The following is a 25,339-nucleotide window of genomic DNA, read 5'->3' on the forward strand; positions in this document are numbered from 1 at the left end:
GGAAAATCCACTGCCCATTTCTGGGATAAGCAGCATAAAATGTATTGTACTGTTTTGGGATCTTGCCAGGTCCTTGTGACCTGGATTGGCCGCTGTTGGAAACAGGATGCTGGGCTTGATGGACTTTCGGTCTGTCACAAAATGTACAGTGGAATGGCATTGAATGTGTCCACACTGGCTGAGGGTGGTCCTCAGATAATAAGGTGGAACGCCTTTTAAAATATGCCAGTAATGAGCCGGTGGAGGGCAAAGTCTAAATACATATTGCATGTCTGTGCTCTCCTGTCCCCGGCAGACACAGAGAACCCAGCAGGAGTGTATACTGGTATCAGGATAGAGAAGGTGGGTAGAAAAGAGCCAGACTGTGCCATTAAGATGACAGAAGGTAAGAATTCTAATCCATTCTGACAAGTGTGCTGCTGCTGACCCAGAGAATAGTCAGGGAACTCCACTGGGTCTGATGGAAAGTCCTTTTACACAGAGGAGAAAAACAGTTAAGGTGAGGTCCTTTCTTTGGACTAACACAGTTCTCGAGCAGTTTTCGGGAGCTAAAAATCCCCTTCCCCAGATCAGGACAGAAGAGAATTTTCGCTTGTCGATCAGCGTTCTTCCAGTGGCTGCGCACAGCTTGATGTGAGTGTGAGAGGAAAAGAAACACAGCTTGAGTTTGCGCTGCTAGCGCAAATTTGTCTGTCTTGAACAGACTGTAAGCTCTGTGGAGAAGGGACTGTTTCTTCATACATGGGAGTGCCGCTCTGAAAACCCTCTCTGACATCGACATCTATGCAATAAGCACCTATCTAGATGGGAGAGGACAGAGCACAGCAATGGGTAAGGGAGTGGGGGCAGAAAGCAAGGAGGCTGAGGCCCAGATGCACTAAACCTAACCAGCCAGCAAAGTGGTTTTTATACTGGTTCTAGCCGGTTTAACGAGCATTCTGTTCACTGGGTAACTCTCTCTTATCTATACCCTTCTCCTCCACCGCTAACTCCAGACTTTTATCTTGCTGCACCATAGTGCTGGGCAGAGTTTTACAGTCTGTGCCCTGAAAATGACAGATACAAATCAAGGTAAGGTATACACAAAAAGTAGCACATATGAGTTTATCTTGTTGGGCAGACTGGATGGACCATGCAGGTCTTTTTCTGCCGTCATCTACTATGATACTATGTTATATGCCTGGAATAGACTTCCTGAGCCGGTACATCAAGCTCCATCTCTGGCAGTCTTCAAATCTAGGCTAAAAGCCCACCTTTTTGATGCTGCTTTTAACTCCTAACCCTTTCTCACTTGTTCAGTACCCATGTTTTATCATTCCCACCTTATTACTTTCCTTATCTCTTATTTGTCCTGTTTGTCTGTCCTAATTAGATTGCAAGCTCTGTCGAACAGGGACTGTCTCTTCATGTTCAGTGTACAGCACTGCGTATGTCTAGTAGCGCTATAGAAATGATAAGTAGCAGTAGTCTTTGGGATTCCAGAATCTTGCTACTCTTTGGGATTCCGGAATCTTGCTACTCTTTGTCCTTTTCTTTCTTTCTTTCTTTCTTTCTTTATTGCATTTGTACCCCACTTTTTCCCACCTCTTTGCAGGCTCAATGTGGCTTACAATACATTGTGGATAGTGGAAATAAGAAGAGAATAGACATTTGGTGTTACAGAAGGATTTTGGGTTACATGGTAATAGAATACAAGATAGTAATATAACAGAAGGCATTATTAAACATTTCTGGATATATGTGTGGAGTTTTACATGTGTTGATCTTTGTGGTATATCTTGTCAAAGAGATGGGTCTTCAGTAGTTTGCGGAAGTTGGTCAGTTCATGGATCGCTTTTAGGTTGCGTGGCAACGCGTTCCAGAATTGCGTACTCATATAGGAAAAGGTTGATGCGTGCATTAATTTGTATTTTAGACCTTTGCAGTTGGGGAAATGAAGATTAAGGAATGTGCGAGATGATTTTTTTAGCATTCCTGGGTGGTAGGTCTATCAGGTCTGACATGTAGGCTGGGGCATCGCCGTGGATGATTTTCCTGCTTATAATCGAAAGAGAAAAACGCCTATATTGCGACCCAAATCGGGAGATAGGCGTCTTTCTCCCGTGGGCGCCCAAATCGGTATAATCGAAAGCCGATTTTGGGCGTTTCCAGCTGCAATCCATCGCGGAAACGGGTAAGATTGACGGGGCATGTCGGAGGCGTGGTGAAGGTGGAACTGGGGCGTGGTTATCAGCTGAGGAGAGATGGGCGTCTTTAGCTGATAATCGAAAAAAAAGGCGTTTTTACTGCGATTTTGGGTCACTTTTTTTGGACCCTTTTTTTTCACGAACAAGTCCCAAAAAAGTGCCCCAATTGCCCAGATGACCACCGGAGGGAATCGGGGATGACCTCCCCGGACTCCCCCCCCCCTCCCACCCAAAAAAACCCACTTTAATAACTTTTTTTCCAGCCTCTATGCCAGCCTCAAATGCCGTACCCACCTCTATGAAAGCAGAATGTGTTCTATCCTGTGACAGCCTTTCCCTGGTTCTGATGTGGCTCTCGGGCGAGTGTGACATCTTTTCTGTTATGCGCACTGCAGAGTCACATCAGCAATGCATTGTGGTGGGTGTAGGGTATTGGGCTCCGTGATTCCACTAGCTTGTGGCAAATGCTCACAATGTTGGTAGTTGGTAGGCTCTACTCCCATGGTGCTTTTCCCCCTGCTTACTGGGTCAGAGTGTGTCCTGTTTTATTTCCGGTAGTCCATGAGGTAGTAGCCATTTTTGTAAGCCAGTTTTAGATCCCTTTCACGTGTTAGCCACGTTACAGAACTTAGTTCTTACCTTGAATGTGGCTGAAAGAGGGCATTGTACAGCATTCTGCCAGCTCTGACCTACTGCTCATCTCAGTACCAGGGAGACTCGTTGCCAGTGGGGCACAACCTCTGATCTGCAGCTAACTGTGAGTAAGCGTGCTTATTCCAATAAAGGATGTTTTCGGAGAAATTAGTCTTCAGGTGTCAACTGGTGTGCCAATGTTATATAGCAGCAACAAGCCCTAGAGGCCTGCATGTATGCAGGTCCCTGGAGCACTTTTAGTGGGTACCGCAGTGCACTTCAGCCAGGTGGACCCAGGCCCATCCCCCCTTATCTGTAACACTTGTGCTGGTAAATGGGAGGTCTCCAAAACCCACTGTACCCACATGTAGGTGCCCCCTTCACCCCTAAGAGCTATGGTAGTGTTGTACATTTGTGGGTAGTAGGTTTTGGGGGAGGGGGGTTGGGTGCTCAGCACCCGTGGTAAGGGAGCTATGCATGTGGGAGCGTTGTCTGAAGTCCACCGCACTGACCTCTAGGGTGCTCAGTTGGTGTCCTGGCATGTCAGGGGGGCAAGTGTACTATGAATCGTGGCCCCTCCCATGACCAAATGGCTCAGATTAGGACATTTTTGAGCTGGGAGTTTTTAGTTTCCATTATCGCTAAAAAAAACAAACGCCCAGCTGAAAAACGTCCATTCTTTTGAAAATACGGTCTGTCCCGCCTCTTCACGTACCCGTTTTTAAACATAGACGCCCATGGAGATAGGCGTTCGCATTCGATTATGCCCCTCCACGTGAACTAGGGTACATACTTTGAACGCGATGCGTTCTTTGAGTGGGAGCCACTGTAACTTCTCTCATAGGGGTTTTGCACTTTTGTATCTTGATTTTCCGAATATGAGTCTGGCTGCAGTGTTCTGGGCTGGGCTTTTCCCTTATTTGCTACTCTTTGGGATTCCGGAATCTTGCTACTCTTTGTCCTTTTCCCTTATTTGCTACTCTTTGGGATTCTGGAATCTTGCTACTCTTTGGGATTCCGGAATCTTGCTACTCTTTGTCCTGTTCCCTTATTTGCTACTCTTTGGGTTTCCTGAATCTTGCTGTTCTTTGAGATTCTGGAATCTTGCTACTCTTTGTCCTTTTCCCTTATTTGCTACTCTTTGGGATTCTAGAATCTTGCTACTCTTTGTCCTTTTCTCTTATTTGCTACTCTTTGGGATTCCAGAATCTTGCTACTCTTTCTCCTTTTCCCTTATTTGCTACTCTTTGGGATTCAGGAACCTTGCTACTCTTTGGGATTCTGGAACCTTGCTACTCTTTATCCTTTTCCCATATTTGCTACTCTTTGGGAACCCAGAATCTTGCTACCCTTTGTCCTTATCCCTTATTTGTCCTGTTTGTCTGTCCTAATTAGACTATAAGCTCTGTTGAGTAGGAACTATCTCTTCATGTCCAGTGTACAGCGCTGCATATGTCTAGTAGCGCTATGGAAATGATTAGTAGAAACAAGAGACAGAGGAAGTAGGATGGGGCAATGGGCATTTTGTCTTTATTCGACAGGGCAACATGTTGGGCGCTGTTTGCTGTCCTTGAGGAAAGCTGCCAAGGCTGAAAACATTTTTTCTAGAAACAATGTATTATTAGGCAGATTTTCCATTTACAGGAATCCAATGAAATCTGTTGTCACTAAGGAAACAAACCTCTGACCTTCTAGTTTCTCTCTGAGACCTACCTAAATTGTAAGGAAAAATAATCACCCTCCTCCCCATTGTGCCATCATGAGCGGGAAGTTACCTGTCACGTGTAACACCCACTGATTAGAGGTTATCTAGGTCCATTCCTTGAGAAAGCTGGAGAGACAGCAACCTATCTGAATGCTCAATGAATGAGCCTGGATCCCTCACAAGATGTCCTCAGCTCCACAGCAAGATCAGTGCTTAATTACTTCAGCAGGGGCTAGGATAAGGAGAACGGTGCTCACACACACACACAAAAAAAAACTGAATGGTAAAGGCTGCTCTTTTCAATGCACAGTGAAATCCAATTGAATTTACCCCCTCCCGGAAGGAACACCAGAGTACTGGCATAGAAATGAGGCTTACCACTGCTGACTTCTGGCTTCAATGGCTTAGCTCTCCTGAAACCAGATGCAGACACCTGAAATGCAAATGTCCAGGTATACCCCTGAAATCTTCTGTCCTTATACCCCTGTGCTTGAACCAGCTGAATAACTAGATGAAGAACTAGACTGTCAAACCTGACCAGGAAATGTGGAGCAACTCTTCTTTAATTTGCTGGAGACATAAAACTACTGAATTGTTGGAGCTGAACCCATGTCTAATTGTCTATTACTTATGTTTGATTTATTCTTACTGTACACCACCTTGAGTGAATTCTTTCAAAAAGGTGGTAAATAAATCCTAATAAATAATTAACAGAGCACAGCACAATTTGGTATTCTCTATCTCCACCTGCTGGTCAATGGCCATAACACCTGCAAGTTCTGGACAATGTAAAGGAAAACAGATAATGAGAGGAGTCTGACTGTCCTCTACTGATTTGGGGTCTGTTTATTCAGAATGATTTTAATTGTATTTCTGAATTAGAGTAAGATTCCTTTCATTTTATTATTAACTGTTTTTATTTGTAATTTTGTATTCTCTAATTCTATGTGAGGGAGGGAGTGACGCAGGCTTCCCTAGATACACTCCCTAACTACTACTACTACTACTACTACTACTTAACATTTCTAGAGCGCTACTAGGGTTACGCAGCGCTGTACAATTATAACCTCTTTAACATCAGCAAAATTCGCCCTTTCCTCTCTGAACACACCACCCGAACTCTCGTCCACGCTCTCATTACCTCTCGCCTGGACTACTGCAACTTACTCCTCACCGGCCTCCCACTTAGCCATCTATCCCCCCTTCAGTCTGTTCAGAACTCTGCTGCACGTCTCATATTCCGCCAGAACCGATATACTCATATCACCCCTCTCCTCAGGTCACTTCACTGGCTTCCGATCAGATACCGCATTCAATTCAAGCTTCTCCTTCTTACCTACAAATGCACTCAGTCTGCTGCCCCTCACTACCTCTCTACCCTCATCTCCCCTTACGTTCCCGCCCGTAACCTCCGTTCACAGGATAAATCCCTCCTCTCAGTACCCTTCTCCACCACCGCCAACTCCAGGCTCCGCTCATTCTGCCTCGCCTCACCCTATGCTTGGAACAACCTTCCTGAACCCTTACGCCAAGCCCCCTCCCTGCCCATCTTCAAGTCTTTGCTTAAAGCCCACCTCTTCAATGCTGCGTTCGGCACCTAACCCTTACCGTTCAGTGAATCCAGACTGCCCCAATTTGACTGCCCCGATCGGACCGACCGTTCACTTGTCTATTAGATTGTAAGCTCTTTGAGCAGGGACTGTCTCTCTTTGTTAAATTCAACCACCTTACAGCAGGTGGCACTAAACCTGCCATGTCAGAGGCTGAACTGCAGAGTCAATGATAGGCTGCCTGGCCAGGAGGGCATAAGAACATGGGTCAGACCAATATTCCATCTAGCCTAGTATCCTATTTCCAACAGTGGCCAGTCCAGGCCACAAGTATCTGACAAAGCCCCAAATCGTGGCAACATTCCAGAGCCCCAAAGAGTATCAAGATTCTGGAATCATAACGAATAGCAAAATTCCATGAAGAATCTCAAAGAGTAGCAACATTCCAGAACCAAAAAGAGTAACAACATTCTGGAATCATAATGTATAGCAAGATTCAATGAAGAACCTCAAAGAGTAGCAACGTTCCAGACCCAAAAAGAGTAACAAGATTCCATGAAGAATCTCAAAGAGTATCCTAGAGCCCTAAAGAGTAACAACATTCCATACTACAAATCGAAGGGCAAGCAGTGGCTTCCCCCATGTCTGTCTCAGACTATGGACTTTTCCTCCAGGAACTTGTCCAAACCTTCTTTAAACCCAGATACGCTAACCGCTGTTACTACATCCTCCGGCAAAGAGTTCCAGAGCTTAATTCATTGAGTGAAAAAATATTTTCTCTTATTTGTTTTGAAGGTATTTCCATGTAACTTCCTTGAGTGTCCCCCAGTCTTTGTACTTTTGGAACGAGTAAAAAAAATCGATTTACTTCTACTCGTTCTACATCACTAAGGATACCAGGGCATAGATCTTATTCAGACAGGCATGCTTGCATATGTCATTAATTACAACACCAGCCTTAGAACTGTCTCTTTATTGTAAAGTAATAGTCACTGCAGGATTGTTGACTTCAGGTATCCCACAGGTGTCAGGGGCTTTTCTCAGTGTGCTCAACCGATAAATCGGCCCCTTTTATTGGTGTTTTCAGAGGTTAGGATGGATTTTCCCATTTTCTTACACTTTTACACTCACTGCAATGGATTACTTTTCTGGTTCCAAGGATGAGATGGGATCCATGAGCATCACCGTGAACCAGCTGGGTGATCGCTCAAGCAGCAGCAGTCACTTCACACCTGTCCTTGTAACTGCCAGGCTCCTGTAACTTTTCTTCTCCCTTTCTGCAGATCTACAATGACCGCGAAGTATGGCAATCATAAGGGGATGTGTTTCCTGCTCTTATCAACCTCGTCGGAGATTCTCACATTCATAGAAAACGAGTTCCAGGTCCTGGATGATGATGTTTTCAGCGTTGCATATCCTAAGTCAGGTAGGATGAACCTGGTAAAGGGCAGGTGTGTGCAAGATAAGCCACTGGGTTATAATGTCTTTAGCCCCAGTTCAGAGGCGACTTGCACAAGGTTGCACTGATAATTGGTGGCAGCAGTGGGATTAACATAACATAATACATGGATACCTAATTCGAGGCAGTGAACCACATTAAAAAATAGTACACAATACATCACAAATTATTATTTTATTTATTTTTATTTCGATTTTGCCTGTACCTTTTTCAGTAGTAGTTCAAGGTGAGTTACATTCAGGTACACTGGATATTAAAATTCAACAACAGCAATCAAGAAATACCCTCATCCCCAATATGATATTGGGGGAAATATGGCAACTAGTTTCTTGACTCCATCCTGCTGGGTTTGTGATGGGGACGTGTGTCTTGCTCTTGGAAGGTACAACCTGGATGATTGAGATCTTGAGCCTGATCCGCTCCGATGGTGACCCACACTGGATCCGGACTGTTCCAAACTGGGACCGAATGCCCTGGCTGGAGTTGAAAGAAACACAGGAAAAGCTGAAGACGGGGTTACAGAGTCCCCGCTTCTTCGCCAGCCACTTACCCTTCTACTTGTTTCCCAAGTCCTTCTCCAGGTCGCAGGCCAAGGTAAGGGGATGGGCTGGTGCAGGCTAGAGGCAGTGGGACAATTATGCTGGTGGAAGAGGAGGAAGGGCTGTTCCAGGAGTCCTTTATTGGTATATGACCCAACACAGGCCATGTTTCGGCGTACACAACACCTGCCTCAGCAGGGGTCTATTGATAAAACACATACATCGCAATTAACATATATAACAAAAAGTTAATCAAGAATAAAAGAATATAGAATAAAAATTGGAATAAAGATATATTCAAAGAATATAATATATGTAAGTAAGCAGCATAATCATGAACAATATTCATAAAAGAGCACATAGATAATCAAATTGGAATTGGGCAATGTTCTCAATTGGTTGAAAGGGTTCCTCACCACACGCTCATATCAAGTGACTTCAAACTCGATTACATCAATGACATGGAAACCTGAATGCGGAGTTCCACAGGGATCCCCCCTCTCACCGACCATATTCAACCTAATGATGACACCCTTGGCCAAATTACTATCGAATCAGAACCTAAACCCATATATATACGCTGACGATGTAACGATCTTTATCCCATTCCATCAAGATTTAAAGGAAATCTCCAATGAAATCAAGCAAAGCCTACATATTATGAATTCCTGGGCAGATGCATTTCAGCTGAAACTCAATGCTGAGAAAACCCAGTGCCTGGTACTCACCTCGCAATTCAATAAGAATAAATTTACCACCATCAACACACCTAAACTAAACCTACCAGTTTCGGACACCCTGAAAATCCTCGTAGTCACCATTGATCGACATCTTACACTTGAGAACCATGCAAATAACATAACCAAAAAGATGTTTCATTCAATGTGGAAGCTAAAAAGAGTTAGACCATTTTTTCCAAGGATTGTCTTCCGCAATCTGGTACAATCACTAGTACTCAGTCATCTGGACTACTGTAACTCACTCTACGCTGGTTGTAAAGAGCAAATACTCAAAAAAACTCCAGACAGCTCAGAATACGGCAGCCAGGCTAATATTTGGCACACCAAAATACGAAAGCGCGAAACCCCTACGAGAAAAACTACACTGGCTCCCACTAAAAGAACGCATCACGTTCAAACTTTGCACTTTAGTCCATAAAATCATCCATGGTAATGCCCCAGCCTACATGTCAGATCTAATAGAACTACCACCCAGGAACGCAAAAAAATCTTCCCGCACACCCCTCATTCTTCATCCTCCCAAGTGTAAGGGTTTGAAATACAAATCAATGCACGCATCTACCTTTTCCTATACGAGCACGCAGCTCTGGAATGCGCTGCCACGTAACTTGAAAATGGTCTATGAACTGACCAACTTCCGTAAATTATTAAAAACGTATCTCTTCGACGAGATATATCACAAAGATCAACATGTGTAATTGTATAATCTTTTGAACTTTTAGTACTGTCTTATAATGTCTTTTGCTTTAACACCATCATGTAATTCACCACCATGTAACACAAACCCTCTGTAAACCTAATGTATATTCACTTCTATTTCCAGTACCCATGATGTATTGTAAGCCACATTGAGCCTGCAAAGAGGTGGGATAATGTGGGATACAAATGCAATAAATAAATAAATAAATAATTAGAAAACCACATTAATGAGGGCAAATAATATAAAAAATATACAAAATACATGCATATATAAAATAATACAGTTTCATTTATATAATATATATATATTATGTAAGCAGCGTTTGTTCAAGACTCTCATAGACTTGTTACCGTAAAGTCTCTGATATCTTGGAGTATAACCTTGGCACACCAATCACCTGAAGTCTATTATTTTTATGAAGTCTCTTTTATTGAATAAATCACAGATAATTTACTCACAGACAGATGTTCAGAAGTGCTGCTCCAGGGCACAGCGACTCCTTCATCTGAGAGCTGTTGGAGGTGGCGATCTGAGGAGAGGTAGCTTTATTGCAGGGGAGAAAGATAGTTGACAGGTAGAAATGGTTCAAAGCTGGGTGACTGGAATGTGCGATATCTCATTAGGGAGAAGATATTTTCAAGGTAAAAACCCAATCTTGTTGCAGGGAGTTCCAGCAGGACAAAGCTGTCTGGGCCAAGATGGTGAATGCCTCGTGGCTGAAGGGACAAAGGGGTGTTGAGGCTTCACACCGGCTCAGAAAGGAGCAGATAGAGACCAATGGGGACAGAGCCTGCAACCGGGTGGCAAGGGAGGTGCTAGAGGACAGCCCTCGATTGGAGGGAAAGGTCATGCCTGGCTGACCTCCCAGGACAGAGATAGTGAGAATGACCAGGAAATGATTGTTTTGTCCTCCGACAACCTCGCACTAGTTTATAACGTGATCCTAAAATGTGTGTAATGCTTTTACTGTTACTCTCAGTTCTAAGGACTATCAGTCTCACTGCAAAGATACATGAGCAATGCACTGTGGGTAATGTAATTCACAGGCAGTGCAACCACACTTGCTTGGCTGTGTAAGAACTGTTACCACTGGTTGTGAGGCTGCCCAGACCTCCTCTCTCTCTCTCTGTCAAACTTGGCTCTTTCGTCTTCCTGCTATCATTTCCTGGTCATTCTCACTATCTCTGTCCTGGGAGGTCAGCCAGGTATGGCCTTTCTCTACAATCGAGAGCCGTCCTCCAGGACCACCCCTTGCTACTCCAGGACCACCCCTTGCTACCCGATGGCAGGTCTCTATCTGCTCCTCCCTGAACCCGTGCGAAGCTTCGACACTTCTTTGTCCCTTCAGCCATGAGGCATTCCCACCACCTAGCCAGAGACATGGAGCATGCACCATCTTCTTCCAGACAGCTCTGTCCTGCTGAAACTCCCTGTAACGAACCTGGTTTTTTACCTTGAAAATATCTCCTCCCTAATGAGGTATCGCACATTCCAGTCACCCAGCTTTGAACCATTTCTACCTGTTCAACTATCGTTCCCCCCCCCCCCCTGCAATATACTTACCTTTCCTCAGATCTCCACCCCCAACAGCTCTCAGATTAAGGAGTCTCTGTGTCCTGGAGCAGCACCTCTGAACATCTATCTGTGAGTAAATTATCTGTGATTTATTCAATTAAAGAGACTTCATAAAAATAATAGAGACTTCGGGTGATTGGTGTGCCAAGGTTATTCTCCAAGATATTGAGGCCTCAAGTTATCAAGCCTCAAGAGTCTTGACAATGATAGCATGAAGAGAAAAGAGCCAAGCTTGGCAGAGAGAGAGAGGAGGTCTGGGCAGCCTCACAACCAGTGGTAACAGTTCTTACACAGTCAAGCAAGTGTGGTTGCATTGCTTGTGAACTACATTACACACAATGCCTTGCTCACATACCTTTGTAGAGTGAGAAATGCAGCAATGATAGTCCTTAGAAATGAGAAAAACAGTAAAAGCATTACACACATTTTAGGATCACGTTATAAACTAGTGCGAGGCTGTCAGAGGACAGAACAGCGTTATCTTAAATGCTTAAACAATCTTCATATAAAGGCACAAAACAAGTCAAATCAATTTGTAATCCACATTAGTGAGAACATAAAACATAAAAGGACATACATCTTTAAGATAATGCAATTACGTACATAAAAAATACCTGGCAAGATCCAAAAAAGGTCAATACATATTATGCTACTTAACCCAGAAATAGTGGATTTTCCCCAAGTCAATTTAATAATGGTCTAGGGACTTTTCCTTTAGGAAGCCGTCCAAACCTTTTCTAAGCTCTGCTAAGCTAACCGCCTTTACCACATTCTGTGGCAACGAATTCCAGAGTTTAATTACACGTTGAATAAAAAAAATTTTCTCTGATCCGTATTAAATTTACTACTTTGTAGCTTCATCACGTGCCCCCTAGTCCTAGTATTTTTAGAAAGAGTAAACAAACGATTCACGTCTACCCGTTCCACTTCACTCATTATTTCGTAGACCTCTATCATATCTCCCCTCAGTCGTGCTTTCTCCAAGCTGAAGAGCCCTAGGTGCTTCAGCCTTTCCTCATAGGCTATAAATAAATCCTAATAAATAATAGATAAATACATTATGAGGACTTATAGAAGCATCTTGTGAGACTTGAATACTGGGCATCTAAACAGCAGATGAAATTTAATGTGGACAAGGGCAAAGTGAGGCACATAGGGGAACACAATCTATAGAAATGATAAATAGTAGTAGCAGTACTACAGGTACAGATTGCTGGGTTCTCAGTTAGGAGTCACCACCCAAGAAAAAGATCTTGCAGTCATTAATGATCATGCATTGATACTCTCAGCCCAGTGTGTCGCGGCTGCAAAAAGAACCCCAAATAAAATGTTAGCGACAATTTGAAAAGAGATGGAGAACAAAACTGAGTATCTCTGGTATGTTGAGATGTACAGGAGTGTCCCTAAGAGGCGGGAGGTGTGTCACAAAAATATTGGTATAGGCCGCAAGCCTGTGCTTTCCTGGAGAAAGCAAAGCTCCAGGCTCCGCCCTTTCTGCCTTGCCTCACCCCATGCTTGGAATAAACTCCCTGAGCCCATACGCCAGGCCCCCTCCCTGCCCATCTTCAAATCCTTGCTCAAAGCCCACCTCTTCAATGTCGCCTTCGGCACCTAACCACTATACCTCTATTCAGGAAATCTAGACTGCCCCAACTTGACATTTCGTCCTTTAGATTGTAAGCTCCTTTGAGCAGGGACTGTCCTTCTTTGTTAAACTGTACAGAGCTGCGTAACCCTAGTAGCGCTCTAGAAATGTTAAGTAGTAGTAGTAGTAGTAGTAGTAGAGTCAGATTCTTGAGTTTCCCTAAATGGTCCTGTAATTCTGCTTTCCAACTACCCTCAATCGTAGCCATTGAAAATGTTGCAGGTCTGCTGTACACAGGCTCTGTTTGCTACACAGTTTCCGAGTGGCACATTTGCAGGGTTTTGTATTGCGTTAAAGTATGTAACAGTGGACAAATTTTGTGTTGCAGTTACTGAAGTGTCACTAGAATTTGTTTGTTTTGTATGACATGAGAGATATCTGGGACATAATTGTTACATTCAACCTAAATGGCAAGTTCTCAAATTATTCCTACTGAATATTTCGACTAAGTATTTAAATGAAAACGTGGAGGAAAAGATATCAGGTTTTTTTTTCAATTGCCTTGTCTTGTACTAATGGCTACTGAATTACTGCCTTCAAAATTCTAAAAAAACCTCCACCTTCCTTCATTTATTTATTTTTACTTTTTACTCGCCTTATGCATGTGGGTAAGAGGAACCCGAATTATAGCTACGTCTTGCAAGGTTCCGCGTTAGGAGTTACGGATCAAGAAAGGGATCTGGGTGTCGTCGTCGATGATACGCTGAAACCTTCTGCTCAGTGTGCTGCTGCGGCTAGGAAAGCGAATAGAATGTTGGGTGTTATTAGGAAGGGTATGGAGTCCAGGTGTGCGGATGTTATAATGCCGTTGTATCGCTCCATGGTGCGACCGCACCTGGAGTATTGTGTTCAGTACTGGTCTCCGTATCTCAAAAAAGATATAGTAGAATTGGAAAAGGTACAGCGAAGGGCGACGAAAATGATAGTGGGGATGGGACGACTTTCCTATGAAGAGAGGCTGAGAAGGCTAGGGCTTTTCAGCTTGGAGAAGAGACGGCTGAGGGGAGATATGATAGAAGTGTATAAAATAATGAGTGGAATGGATCGGGTGGATGTGAAGCGACTGTTCACGCTATCCAAAAATACTAGGACTAGAGGGCATGAGTTGAAGCTACAGTGTGGTAAATTTAAAACGAATCGGAGAAAAATTTTCTTCACCCAACGTGTAATTAGACTCTGGAATTCATTGCCGGAGAACGTGGTACGGGCGGTTAGCTTGACGGAGTTTAAAAAGGGGTTAGATAGATTCCTAAAGGACAAGTCCATAGACCGCTATTAAATGGACTGGAAAAATTCCTCATTTTTAGGTATAACTTGTCTGGAATGTTTTTACGTTTGGGGAGCGTGCCAGGTGCCCTTGACCTGGATTGGCCGCTGTCGGTGACAGGATGCTGGGCTAGATGGACCTTTGGTCTTTCCCAGTATGGCACTACTTATGTACTTATGTACTTATCATTCATTTTCCATCATTTATAATTTATTTATTTATTTGTTACATTTGTATCTCATATTTTCCCACCTATTTGCAGGCTCAATGTGGCTTACATTGTACCGTAGAGGCGTTCACCATCTCCGGTAGAGAAACAAATACAAGGAGTTAATGTGGTCAGATAAGGTTCATCTGTTAGTGACACATTGGGAATCATAGTGAGGAAGAGTTATGTATAGTCTGTTACAAGCTTTGGTATCGTTGTGTTGCAGGGTTTAGGCACTTAGGTTGGGTCGATGTGGTATACCTTTTTGAACAGGTTGGTTTTTAGTGATTTACAGAAGTTTAGGTGGTCGTACATTGTTTTCACGTCTTTTGGTAGTGCATTCCACAGTTGTGTGCTTCTGTAGGAGAAACTGGATGCATAGGTTGATTTGTATTCGAGTCCTTTGCAGCTTGGGTAGTGGAGATTAAGGTATGTTCGTGATGATCCGGTTGTATTTCTTGTTGGTAGGTCTATGAGGTCTGTCATGTATTCCGGGGCTTCGCCGTAGATAATTTTATGGACCAGGGTGCAGATTTTGAAAGCAATACGTTCTTTGATTGGTAGCCAGTGTAGTTCTTCTCGGAGGGGTTTGGTGCTTTCGAATCGCGTTTTTCCAAATATAAGCCTGGCTGCTGTGTTTTGAATGGTCTGAAGTTTCTTTATGAGTTGTTCTTTGCATCCCGGGTAGATACCATTGCAGTAGTCTGCATGGCTTAGTACCATTGATTGTATCAGGCTATGGAATGTTTCCCTCGGGAAGAATGGTTTCACTCTTTTGAGTTTCCACATTGAGTGGAAAAAAATATATTTTCGATGCATTTTAATCTGTCGAGGTATCGGCTTTGAGTTTGTAGCTCATAACAGACAGCAAGTGGTCACTTAGGGGTCCTTTTACTAAGGTGCCAAGCCACAAGATACCACCGCATCTGCTCTGACCCAGGGGACAGAGACAGACACCTTAAAAGCCTGACTGCATCCTTCAAACAGAAAGGCTACAACCCCAAAATAATCTCCAAGAATATTGCCTCCTCCCTCAAAACACCCAGGGAGAATCTGCTACAGTACAAGAAGAAAAAATCCACAGACAGAATCCCGCTTGTAGTGACATACAATCTAGAGCTGGAAAAACTGAGGAAAATCATAAGAGATCTACAACCTATACTCCAGGAGGATGAATTACTGAAAGAGATATTCCCATCCCCACCAGTACTGGCCTTCCGACAGCCACCCAATTTAAAACACAAGCTAATCATAAGTACATAAGTACATAAGTAGTGCCATACTGGGAAAGACCAAAGGTCCATCTAGCCCAGCATCCTGTCACCGACAGTGGCCAATCCAGGTCAAGGGCACCTGGCACGCTCCCCAAACGTAAAAACATTCCAGACAAGTTATACCTAAAAATGCGGAATTTTTCCAAGTCCATTTAATAGCGGTCTATGGACTTGTCCTTTAGGAATCTATCTAACCCCTTTTTAAACTCCGTCAAGCTAACCGCCCGTACCACGTTCTCCGGCAACGAATTCCAGAGTCTAATTACACGTTGGGTGAAGAAAAATTTTCTCCGATTCGTTTTAAATTTACCACACTGTAGCTTCAACTCATGCCCTCTAGTCCTAATATTTTTGGATAGCGTGAACAGTCGCTTCACATCCACCCGATCCATTCCACTCATTATTTTATACACTTCTATCATATCTCCCCTCAGCCGTCTCTTCTCCAAGCTGAAAAGCCCTAGCCTTCTCAGCCTCTCTTCATAGGAAAGTCGTCCCATCCCCACTATCATTTTCGTCGCCCTTCGCTGTACCTTTTCCAATTCTACTATATCTTTTTTGAGATACGGAGACCAGTACTGAACACAATACTCCAGGTGCGGTCGCACCATGGAGCGATACAACGGCATTATAACCTCCGCACACCTGGACTCCATACCCTTCCTAATAACACCCAACATTCTATTCGCTTTCCTAGCCGCAGCAGCACACTGAGCAGAAGGTTTCAGCGTATCATCGACGACGACACCCAGATCCCTTTCTTGATCCGTAACTCCTAACGCGGAACCTTGCAAGACGTAGCTATAATTCGGGTTCCTCTTACCCACATGCATCACTTTGCACTTGTCAACATTGAACTTCATCTGCCACTTGCACGCCCATTCTCCCAGTCTCGCAAGGTCCTCCTGTAATCGTTCACATTCCTCCTGCGACTTGACGACCCTGAATAATTTTGTGTCATCGGCGAATTTAATTACCTCACTAGTTATTCCCATCTCTAGGTCATTTATAAATACATTAAAAAGCAACGGACCCAGCACAGACCCCTGCGGGACCCCACTAACTACCCTCCTCCACTGAGAATACTGGCCACGCAATCCTACTCTCTGTTTCCTATCTTTCAACCAGTTCTTAATCCATAATAATAATCAGAAGTAAACTTCCATCACAGACTGAAAAGGAACAGAAGGGCACACTTCCCTGTAATTTATCCAGTTGCAAACTATGCCAAAATATTTCACAGGACCCCAAAGTCATCCACAAAGGAAAGATATTCAACATAAAGGGATCTTTCACTTGCTCATCTTCCAATGTGGTATATATCATTCAGTGTAAAAAATGTAAGGAAGGATGCTATATTGGAGAAACAGGCCAGATGCTTAAGACAAGATTCAATTTACATAGACATCATATGAACAATACTGGTACCAGCAGGGTTCCCACGCCTGTTGGTCAACATTTTACAGGACCAGGACACTGTACCAGTGACTTCACAGTGAGAATCCTGAAAGGTAACTTTAAAACCATACAAGAACGTAAGACCTTTGAAGTCAGAATGATTGAATATTTTAACACCCAACAGAAAGGACTTAACAAGGATCTGGGGTTCTTAGCCCATTATAAACCATAAAGCTGTATGTCTCTGTTGATCACCCCACCCCTCACCTATCCACACCCATCCTGTTTGAATATCAATGATATGCTTTGATGTCCCCATGCATACCTCCTACCCACCCCCATCCTCCCACCCTGTCAGACTGTCATAGTAATGCTTGAATGTTTTCACTTATATACATTGTCAGCTAGCACATTTGCTTATTTCCAATCTGAGGAAGAAGGGCAACCTTCGAAAGCTAATCAAGAAATGTATTAAGTTCTGTCCAATAAAAAAGGTATCATCTTATTTTCTTTTCCATGTTTTATTTTGTTTGATTTCTATTGATAACCTTAAGAGTGGACTAACACGGCTACCACACTCCTCTACTTAAGCAGACAATGGAAAAGGTGTCAGTACTCAGTACCCCCAAGTATCCCCTCAAAAAAAAGCCCTGGTGATAGGCAGAGCGACGTCAAAATGTCCCATCCAGTCTGTCTAGCAAGGTGGTGAAGGTTCTACCTACTGAGTCTGTGGAAGATACCGACCCCCCTTTCCCTTCAATATTTCTCCTGCCCTTAGAGTCATTGTCCATTTCTTGTTAATCCTTTCCAGGTAATTTACACAATCCGACACCCCAAAGATGAGCTGGTTTCTCTCTACCACTTTTCCCAAATGCACAAGTTCCTTGAGGTCCCTGAGAGCTTTGAACAGGAACTGCAGGACTTTCTCAAAGGGGATTGTGAGTATCTAACGAGGTTCATTATCTTGGTATTTGCTGCAAATTTTGACCAGCATTTCCAACTTCACATCTGGCTCTCGTCTGGGATTCATCATGCTTAGTAGCTGCCCTTATTTCTTCTAATCAAACTCCTCCCCCTCCACCCCAGCTTGCAGGAACCTAAAAGCTACACAGGGTCATTCATTTTCCCTATCCCTAGGGGTGTGTCAGACAGGGGCATAGCCAGAACTCGAGGTGGGAATGGGCAAGAGCCCAAAGTGGGGGAGGGGGGCACATTTTGGTCCGCCTCCCCGCTGACCTGCCGCTCCCCACCCAACCCCCACCAGCTGAAGTGTTTGTCCAGTGCTAGTCTCCGGCACCGCCGCATTGCCTGCCCTGCTCTCTCTTCCCCTCACGTCCGGCATACTCATTTTAATGAAATTGAGCATGTGCAAATGTTCAATTTCAGGGCCGCCGAGGGGGGGGGGCAGGGGGGGATAAAATTCTCCGGGCCCGGGCTTCCAAGGGGGGCCTGGTGCCGCAGTCCCTGGTCCCACCCGCCCGCCCTCGGTTCCGTCGACAGCCCCTCTCCGTCCGCCACCGAACCCCCTGCATTCAAATCGATTCGGCAGCGTCTCACCTCCATGTGAAAGTGCAGCGGAAGATCGCTTCCCTTTGGGCCTTGCCTCCCTGTGTCCTGCCCTCGTCTGATGTAACTTCCTGTTTCCCTGAGGGCGGGACACAGGGAGGGAAGGCCCAAAGGGAAGCGATCTGCCGCTGCGCTTTCACACGGAGGTGAGGTGCTGCTGAATTGATTTGAATGCAGGGGGCCTGGTGGCGGACGGAGGGGGGCTGTCAACGGGGCTGGGGCTGGGCGGGTGGAGACTGGGGACTGCGGCACCGGGTGGCCTGAGTAGCGATTGGAGGGGGGGTGGGGTCCCAAGTCCGGCTCAATCTCTCAGTGGCCCTGTTCAGTTTCACTAAAACAAGAGTACTGGATGTGAGGGGAAGAGAGAGCAGGGCAGGCAATGCAGTGGCAAACAATGGTGGACAAACACTTCATCTGGTGGGGGTTGGGGACCCCCGACAGCCAAGCCAGGGGCCCAGAGCCAGTTTTGGGGGCCCAGGACCCCATGTAGCTACACCACTGGTGGCAAAGAATAGGCTCTGAGGGAATCGCTGCAAGACATCAACCCCTGGAATCTGTGCAGATTGTCCAAATGTGAGCAAACAAATTTGGGTATAGATCCCAGATCCACATGTAAACAAATTAGTCAATTAGCAATTAACAACCACTTATTGTGCATTAATTATGAGTTAAGCGCAGATCTGCCCAGGGCTGCCAAGAGGGGGGGTCAGAGGGGTCAAAATTCCCTGGGCCCGGCCTCCAAATATAGGGTGAAGGGTAGGAGGGCTGCCAAGAGGCAGAGCCGGGCCCGGGGCAGGGCTGCCGCAGTTGCAGCCTCACCCCCCCCCCCCCCCACAGTTGCAGCCCCCCACACTTGGGACGCAGCCACCGCCCCCTACCTTCCTGCGTTAGTGCATCTGCTCCTCCCCGGCCTCCAAATGGAGCCCTGGCGCCGGCATCTATCTCTCTCCTGCTCCTGTCATGACCCAGTTGATTGTGTTAACGCGATAACCCGGTCCCGGCACACAGAAACAGGAGAGAGCCAGCTCCCTGCACTGGGACCCTTTGGAGACCAGAGAGGAGCAAATGCACTGACACAGGAAGGTAGTGGGTGGGGGTGGTGGCTGCGTCCCGAGTGGCGGGTCAGCTGATGAATCCCGACTGTGTGGGGGGGGGGGGGGGGATGAGGTGGTGACTGTGTCGGCCCTGCCCCGGGCCCGGCTCTGCCTCTTGGCGGCCCTCCTACCCTTCACCCTATATTTGGAGGCTGGGCCCGGGGAATTTTGACCCCTCTGCTCCCCCTCTTGGCAGCCCTGGGCAGATCCGCGCTTAACTCGTAATTAATGCAAAATAGGTGGTTGTTAATTGCTAATTGACTAATTTGTTTACATGTGGATCTGGGATCTATGCCCAAATTTGCTTACTCACATTTGGACTAACTGCACAGATTCCAGGGGGTTCGTGTCTTTCAGCGATTCCCTCAGAGCCTATTTTCTGACAACAGTGGTGTAGCTACAGGGGGCCACAGGGGCCTGGGCCCTCCCAAACTGGCTGTGGGCCTTTGGTTTGGCTGGTGGGGGTCCCCAACCTCTGCTAGCTGAAGTGTTTGTCCAGCGTTGCTCTCCGTTGCCACCGCACTGCCTGTCCTGCTCTCTCTTCTCCTAAGTTTCATAGTGCGCAACTCCAAAGGGCCATGAAAGAGGCATAGATTGGTGAGGGGCGTTGCCAGAAATTAGGCACAATGTTATAGAAACCTGGATTTGTACACTTGGGTGCAAGCTTTTACAGTAGCCTTTGGCAGGAATAAGTGCTGACGCCCACAGGTAGGTGAAAAGAGTGTGCCAAGCTTGTAATCTGCCCCCTGGGGTAGCCTGTAGTACAAGTAGTGCCAGCTAATACAGTAAGAGGGTTAATCAGGACAAGGGCAAACGGTGGGGGATAGAGGAGGGGTTAGAGGTTGAGGGGAACCGAGAGAGTAAGAATCTCAACAGGGAAGCAAGGAGTATGTTCTGATCGCTCTTCCCTTTCTCCTGCAGTGATCTACGGCTCTTGGTTCGACCACGTTTTGGGATGGACAGGGGAAAAGGATCGGGCCAATCTCCTTATCTTGACTTATGAGGAGCTGCTCAAGGTACCATGAAACTCAGAGTGAGGGTATCAGGCAGCAAACCTCCAGGATAGTACCTCAGCCAATCTGAAACGCAGAACATAATTCAGTGACGACGCTGTGCCTGGAATGAACCTTACTATCCAGGATAATATCTCAGCCAATCAGTGAGCAGTCAGATAGATCAGCCAATCACAAGCACAGAATATAATCCCTTTATAACACTATAATGTGAATCAAGGAGATTGATGAGGAGGATCCGGGACAGAACCAACAGCCAATCAGTGATCAGTTAGATAAATTAGCCAATCAAAACACCATTCAGTGATAATACTGTGCCTGGAATGAACCTTACTATCCAGGATAATATCTCAGCCAATCAGTGAGCAGTCAGATAGATCAGCCAATCACAAGCATAGAATATAATCCCTTGATAACACTGTACTGCGGATCAAGGAGATTGATGAGGAGGATCCCAGACAGAACCAACAGCCAATCCATGAGCAGTTAGATAAATTAGCCAATCAGAACACCATTCAGTGACAATACTGTGCCTGGAGTGAATCTTAATATCCAGGACCCAGCCAATCAGTGTCAGGCATGCAAGTAGCCAATCAGCAGCAGAAAATATGAGCCATTGATATCCTGCTCTTCATGTGCTTTTGGTCTTATTCTGTATTTCTCACTGTTTTGTGTCTCTATCCTCCACAGGACTTGCGGGGCTGTGTGGTGAGGATCTGCAACTTCCTGGGGAAGGAGCTGGACGAGGCAGCCATTGACAAGGTAGTAGAGAATGCGACCTTCAAAAACATGAAGGACAACAAGATGGCCAACTACAGCCTCGTGCCGGAAGAGGTGATGGATCAGAAAAAGAGCCCTTTCATGAGGAAAGGTGAGGACTGGGGGATCCCACCGTGGGCAGTGACCTGCCTTCCCTCCCACAAATATTTTTGAGGCACAGAGGGCCATATTGCTCCATTATGGGCTTCGGATTAGCTCACGACTTCAGCTCTGTTCTGTATTCATGTATTATGTGTATCATGGCACACTGAGTTCAGCTGTCTGTGATGTATTTGTGCCTTATGTGTATCAGTGTGATGCTCGCACAGGGCTCTGATGAACATATGCTCTTCAGCTATCTGTTCTGTATTCATGCTTTAGACATCTCAATGTGTGATACCTGCTCTTCAGCTTGTGTCCAGGCTTTCTTCTGAGAAAAGGTTTCTCTCTCTCATCTGTGTTTTCCAGGGATCTCTGGCGACTGGAAAAACCATTTCACTGTGGAACAGAGCGAACGTTTCAACAAAGTGTACAGGGAAAAGATGAAGGACCTCAGCGTGAAGATTAGCTGGCATGAGGATTTAATGCAAAGCAGCTTTTAAGCAGGGCTTTTTTTTTAGGGGGGTGCTGAGTACCGGCATGTTTTCCATTGTCTGCTAAAATTGACCTATGGAACACAAATTTTAATGAAAGAGCTCAGGCTCTACACACCAATTCTGCCTTGTCATAAATTCTGTGACTGGTTGCAGGGGGCTTTTAGGATGGGTCCCTCAGTGATCACCCCACCCCTGAAGGGTGGCCTCATAGTTGAGTACTGGCACCTTTTCCATTGTCTGCTAAAATTGACCCATGGTCCCCAAGTTTTAATGAAAGAGCTCAGGCCCTACACACCAATTCTGTCTTGTCATAGATTCTGTGGTTGCAGAGGGCTTGGCTATTGTGGGGTGGGTCCCTCAGTAATCACCCTACCTCTGAATGGCCTAGCATTTGAGAACCAGCACCTTTTTTTGGAAGAAAAAACACACTGCTTTTAAGTAACAAGTTTTAGAAATGTATTCGTTCATAGATGTATAAAACTCATAATTTTCATGCAGGATGCCTCTTATGAGATAAGCAAGTCACTCTGGGATACCTGGAAGTTTATGGCTGACCAGTGGTCCAGGAAATATAACCATAAACTGATCTTATCTTCCTGAGCTCCGGCTTCAGATTCCAGCTCCTCTGATGGGCGCTACCAGAGGTTACACAGCACTGTACAGTCAAATTAAGTTTCAGAGACACCTTACTGTACTTGCTTAGTTGGTGAGGGAGGAGGGGTAGGCTTATTTTTCCACAAAAGACTCTGAAAATATACTTAACGACACATTCTATGATGACTAATGGGTCAGTGTGGGCGCTGATCCCTTGAATACTTCATCAGGGACTTGTTTATAGTGGAGTCAGTGGTTACATGATCCCCTCTGGTAACCACCTAGTCTCAGAGGAGGCTACAATATGTGGGAATTCTTTCTCTGACCCTTCTACTTACCATAAGAAATATGGTACCATAATTCACAATGGAGAAGGGTAGTTAGTGGGGTTCCTCAGGGGTCTGTGCTAGGACCGCTGCTTTTTAATATATTTATAAATGATTTAGAGATGGGAGTAACTAGCGAGGTAATTAAATTTGCTGATGACACAAAGTTATTCAAAGTTGTTAAATCGCGACAGGATTGTGAAAAATTACAAGAGGACCTTACGAGACTGGGATACTGGGCGGCTAAATGGCAGATGACATTTAATGTGAGCAAGTGCAAGGTGATGCATGTGGGGAAAAAGAACCCGAATTATAGCTACGTCATGCAAGGTTCCACGTTAGGAGTTACGGACCAAGAAAGGGATCTGGGTGTCGTTGTCAATAATACGCTGAAACCTTCTGCTCAGTGTGCTGCTGCGACTAGGAAAGCGAATAGAATGTTGGGTATTATTAGGAAAGGTATGGAAAACAGGTGTGAGGATGTTATAATGCCGTTGTATCGCTCCATGGTGCGACCGCACCTTGAGTATTGTGTTCAATTCTAGTCGCCGTATCTCAAGAAAGATATAGTAGAATTGGAAAAGGTGCAGCGAAGGGCGACTAAAATGATAGCGGGGATGGGACAACTTCCCTATGAAGAAAGATTAAGGAGGCTAGGGCTATTCAGCTTGGAGAAGAGACGGCTGAGGGGAGACATGATAGAGGTATATAAAATAATGAGTGGAGTGGAACAGGTGGATGTGAAGCGTCTGTTCACGCTTTCCAAAAATACTAGGACTAGGGGGCATGCGATGAAACTACAGTGTAGTAAATTTAAAACAAATCGTAGAAAATTTTCTTCACCCAACGTATAATTAAACTCTGGAATTAATTGCCGGAGAAAGTGGTGAAGGCGGTTAGCTTAGCAGAATTTAAAAAGGGGTTGGACGGTTTCCTAAAGGACAAGTCCATAAACCGCTACTAAATGGACTGGGGAAAAATCCACAATTCCAGGAATAACATGTATAGAATGTTTGTATGTTTGGGAAGCTTGCCAGGTGCCCTTGGCCTGGATTGGCCGCTGTCGTGGACAGGATGCTGGGCTCGATGGACCCTTGGTCTTTTCCCAGTGTGGCATTACTTATGTACCATTTGGATAAGTGGGGTAATAGGGGTTCTGCCTTACACCCACCCCAAGATATAATGGCCCACCCACCCCCAAGATATGGGGTGACAGAGAAGACAAAGACTATGTTTCTTTGAAGGGAAAAGTCTTTATTCCTTACCAGTTTAGATAATAACAAAGCAATCAGTCAATAACAAATAGCAATTTGTTATGAGAGGGAGAGAGAGATCACTGCTGTAAAGATTTACGCACTGATGATCATCTTAGCTTCTGTCTAAATACAATACAGCAGTGACTTATATACCTTTCTGTACAATGGATTGGGCATCAATTCCCTCCCAAATCATACAGCCTTGCAGCTTCAGCTAATTTCTGTCTTACTGCATTATTCACATAGAATGGAACACACTATCTGAATGTTTATGGAACACAGCATCTTATAACAAGTCCTAAGTTTCTTTTACAGGAGATTGTAGTCACAGGAATTTCTCCTGGATCCAGGTCTTATCATTGTTTTGTCTAGTAACCTCAACACATCTTTGCTTTCAAACTGTGTATACATTCTTAGTGTCCTTGTGATGCAGAGTCAGTGGCACCAACTCTGTCAGGGAGGGGATGAGTGTGCCTTGCTGGATCAGCATGACCTTAAATTCACAGCTCTCAGCAGAAAGTACAGAAAGATGCAGCTTTCAGGCATTTTGAGCCTTTAGCTATGCAGTTCATGGGTCATAACTGACCTGTCAGTGGTCAGAAAAGTGCAAATCAATTCATTCCCCTCTTGATGATTGTAAAATCATCACCTGTACAGATAATAATCGTTAATTCCACCGGGTGCCTACTGGATGTCCATCGATGAAGGGTACAACAGTTAGAAAGAGAAGGAACCCAAACTAAATCTATCTATGCCTGGGGAGCTGAAATAAGCTCTAGAAGGATTAACCCATGTAACCAATAAGCGGCTAAATCAAGAAAAATGCTAATGATAAATTTAAACATTGAATTTCATAAAGACAAGATACAAAATGGGTGAAACAGGTACAAAAAAACCAAAATATATGTATAAAAGAAGAATAATTAAACCGTTTAGCAGTATGAGCAGAATAAATGTCTTCCTGAAGGAGGTGTATTTGCGTTAACTGGCAGTAAATGTTCTAACAATAATAACATTAATAAAGTTAACAGCAGCAGGCCCACACAACATTCATGGAGAGAATATATTTTGTCTTGTACCAAAAGTAGTAGCAAGAAGTTTGAAGACAAGCCCACGAGCACAGGGAATAATGCAACAGATAATTAAAGAAAAATAGAATTTTAAAGGACAAAGATGGGGTGCAGGAGAGAATGATATGGCTAAGGGGAAGCATAAAGCACTGAGATAGTATCATGAGGAAAAGTGAGTCCATGAAC

At 44.8% G+C, this 25,339-nt stretch overlaps 2 protein-coding genes across 3 annotated transcripts in view; one reads left to right on the forward strand and one right to left on the reverse strand.

The window, feature by feature from the left end:
- Positions 1 to 25,339, reverse strand: part of LOC115466521 (sulfotransferase family cytosolic 2B member 1-like) — a 1,032,539-nt gene that overhangs the window by 286,350 nt on the left and 720,850 nt on the right. The window lies entirely within an intron of this gene.
- LOC115466519 (3-beta-hydroxysteroid sulfotransferase-like) lies at positions 247 to 21,985 on the forward strand. Of its 2 annotated transcripts, none has more exons than XM_030197805.1 (7): positions 247 to 342; positions 7,358 to 7,500; positions 7,916 to 8,127; positions 17,691 to 17,817; positions 20,461 to 20,555; positions 21,243 to 21,423; positions 21,780 to 21,985. In XM_030197805.1, the coding sequence occupies exons 2-7, from the start codon at positions 7,365 to 7,367 to the stop codon at positions 21,911 to 21,913; spliced, it is 885 nt and encodes a 294-aa protein (XP_030053665.1). In that variant the 5' UTR covers positions 247 to 342; positions 7,358 to 7,364; the 3' UTR covers positions 21,914 to 21,985. The 2 variants fall into 2 exon arrangements, with proteins under 2 accessions (XP_030053665.1, XP_030053666.1); XM_030197806.1 differs by having other exon boundaries at positions 299 to 385.

The sequence above is a fragment of the Microcaecilia unicolor genome, chromosome 3, assembly GCF_901765095.1.
Source record: "Microcaecilia unicolor chromosome 3, aMicUni1.1, whole genome shotgun sequence".
NCBI lineage: Eukaryota > Metazoa > Chordata > Amphibia > Gymnophiona > Siphonopidae > Microcaecilia > Microcaecilia unicolor.

Bases quoted from the DNA above. Each gene is read 5' to 3' on its own strand.
- LOC115466519 (XM_030197805.1), top strand. From the start codon at position 7,365: ATGACCGCGAAGTATGGCAATCATAAGGGGATGTGTTTCCTGCTCTTA. The intron at 7,501-7,915 runs GTAGGATGAACC...TGCTCTTGGAAG, and splicing joins CGTTGCATATCCTAAGTCAG to GTACAACCTGGATGATTGAG. The intron at 20,556-21,242 runs GTACCATGAAAC...TATCCTCCACAG, and splicing joins CTTATGAGGAGCTGCTCAAG to GACTTGCGGGGCTGTGTGGT.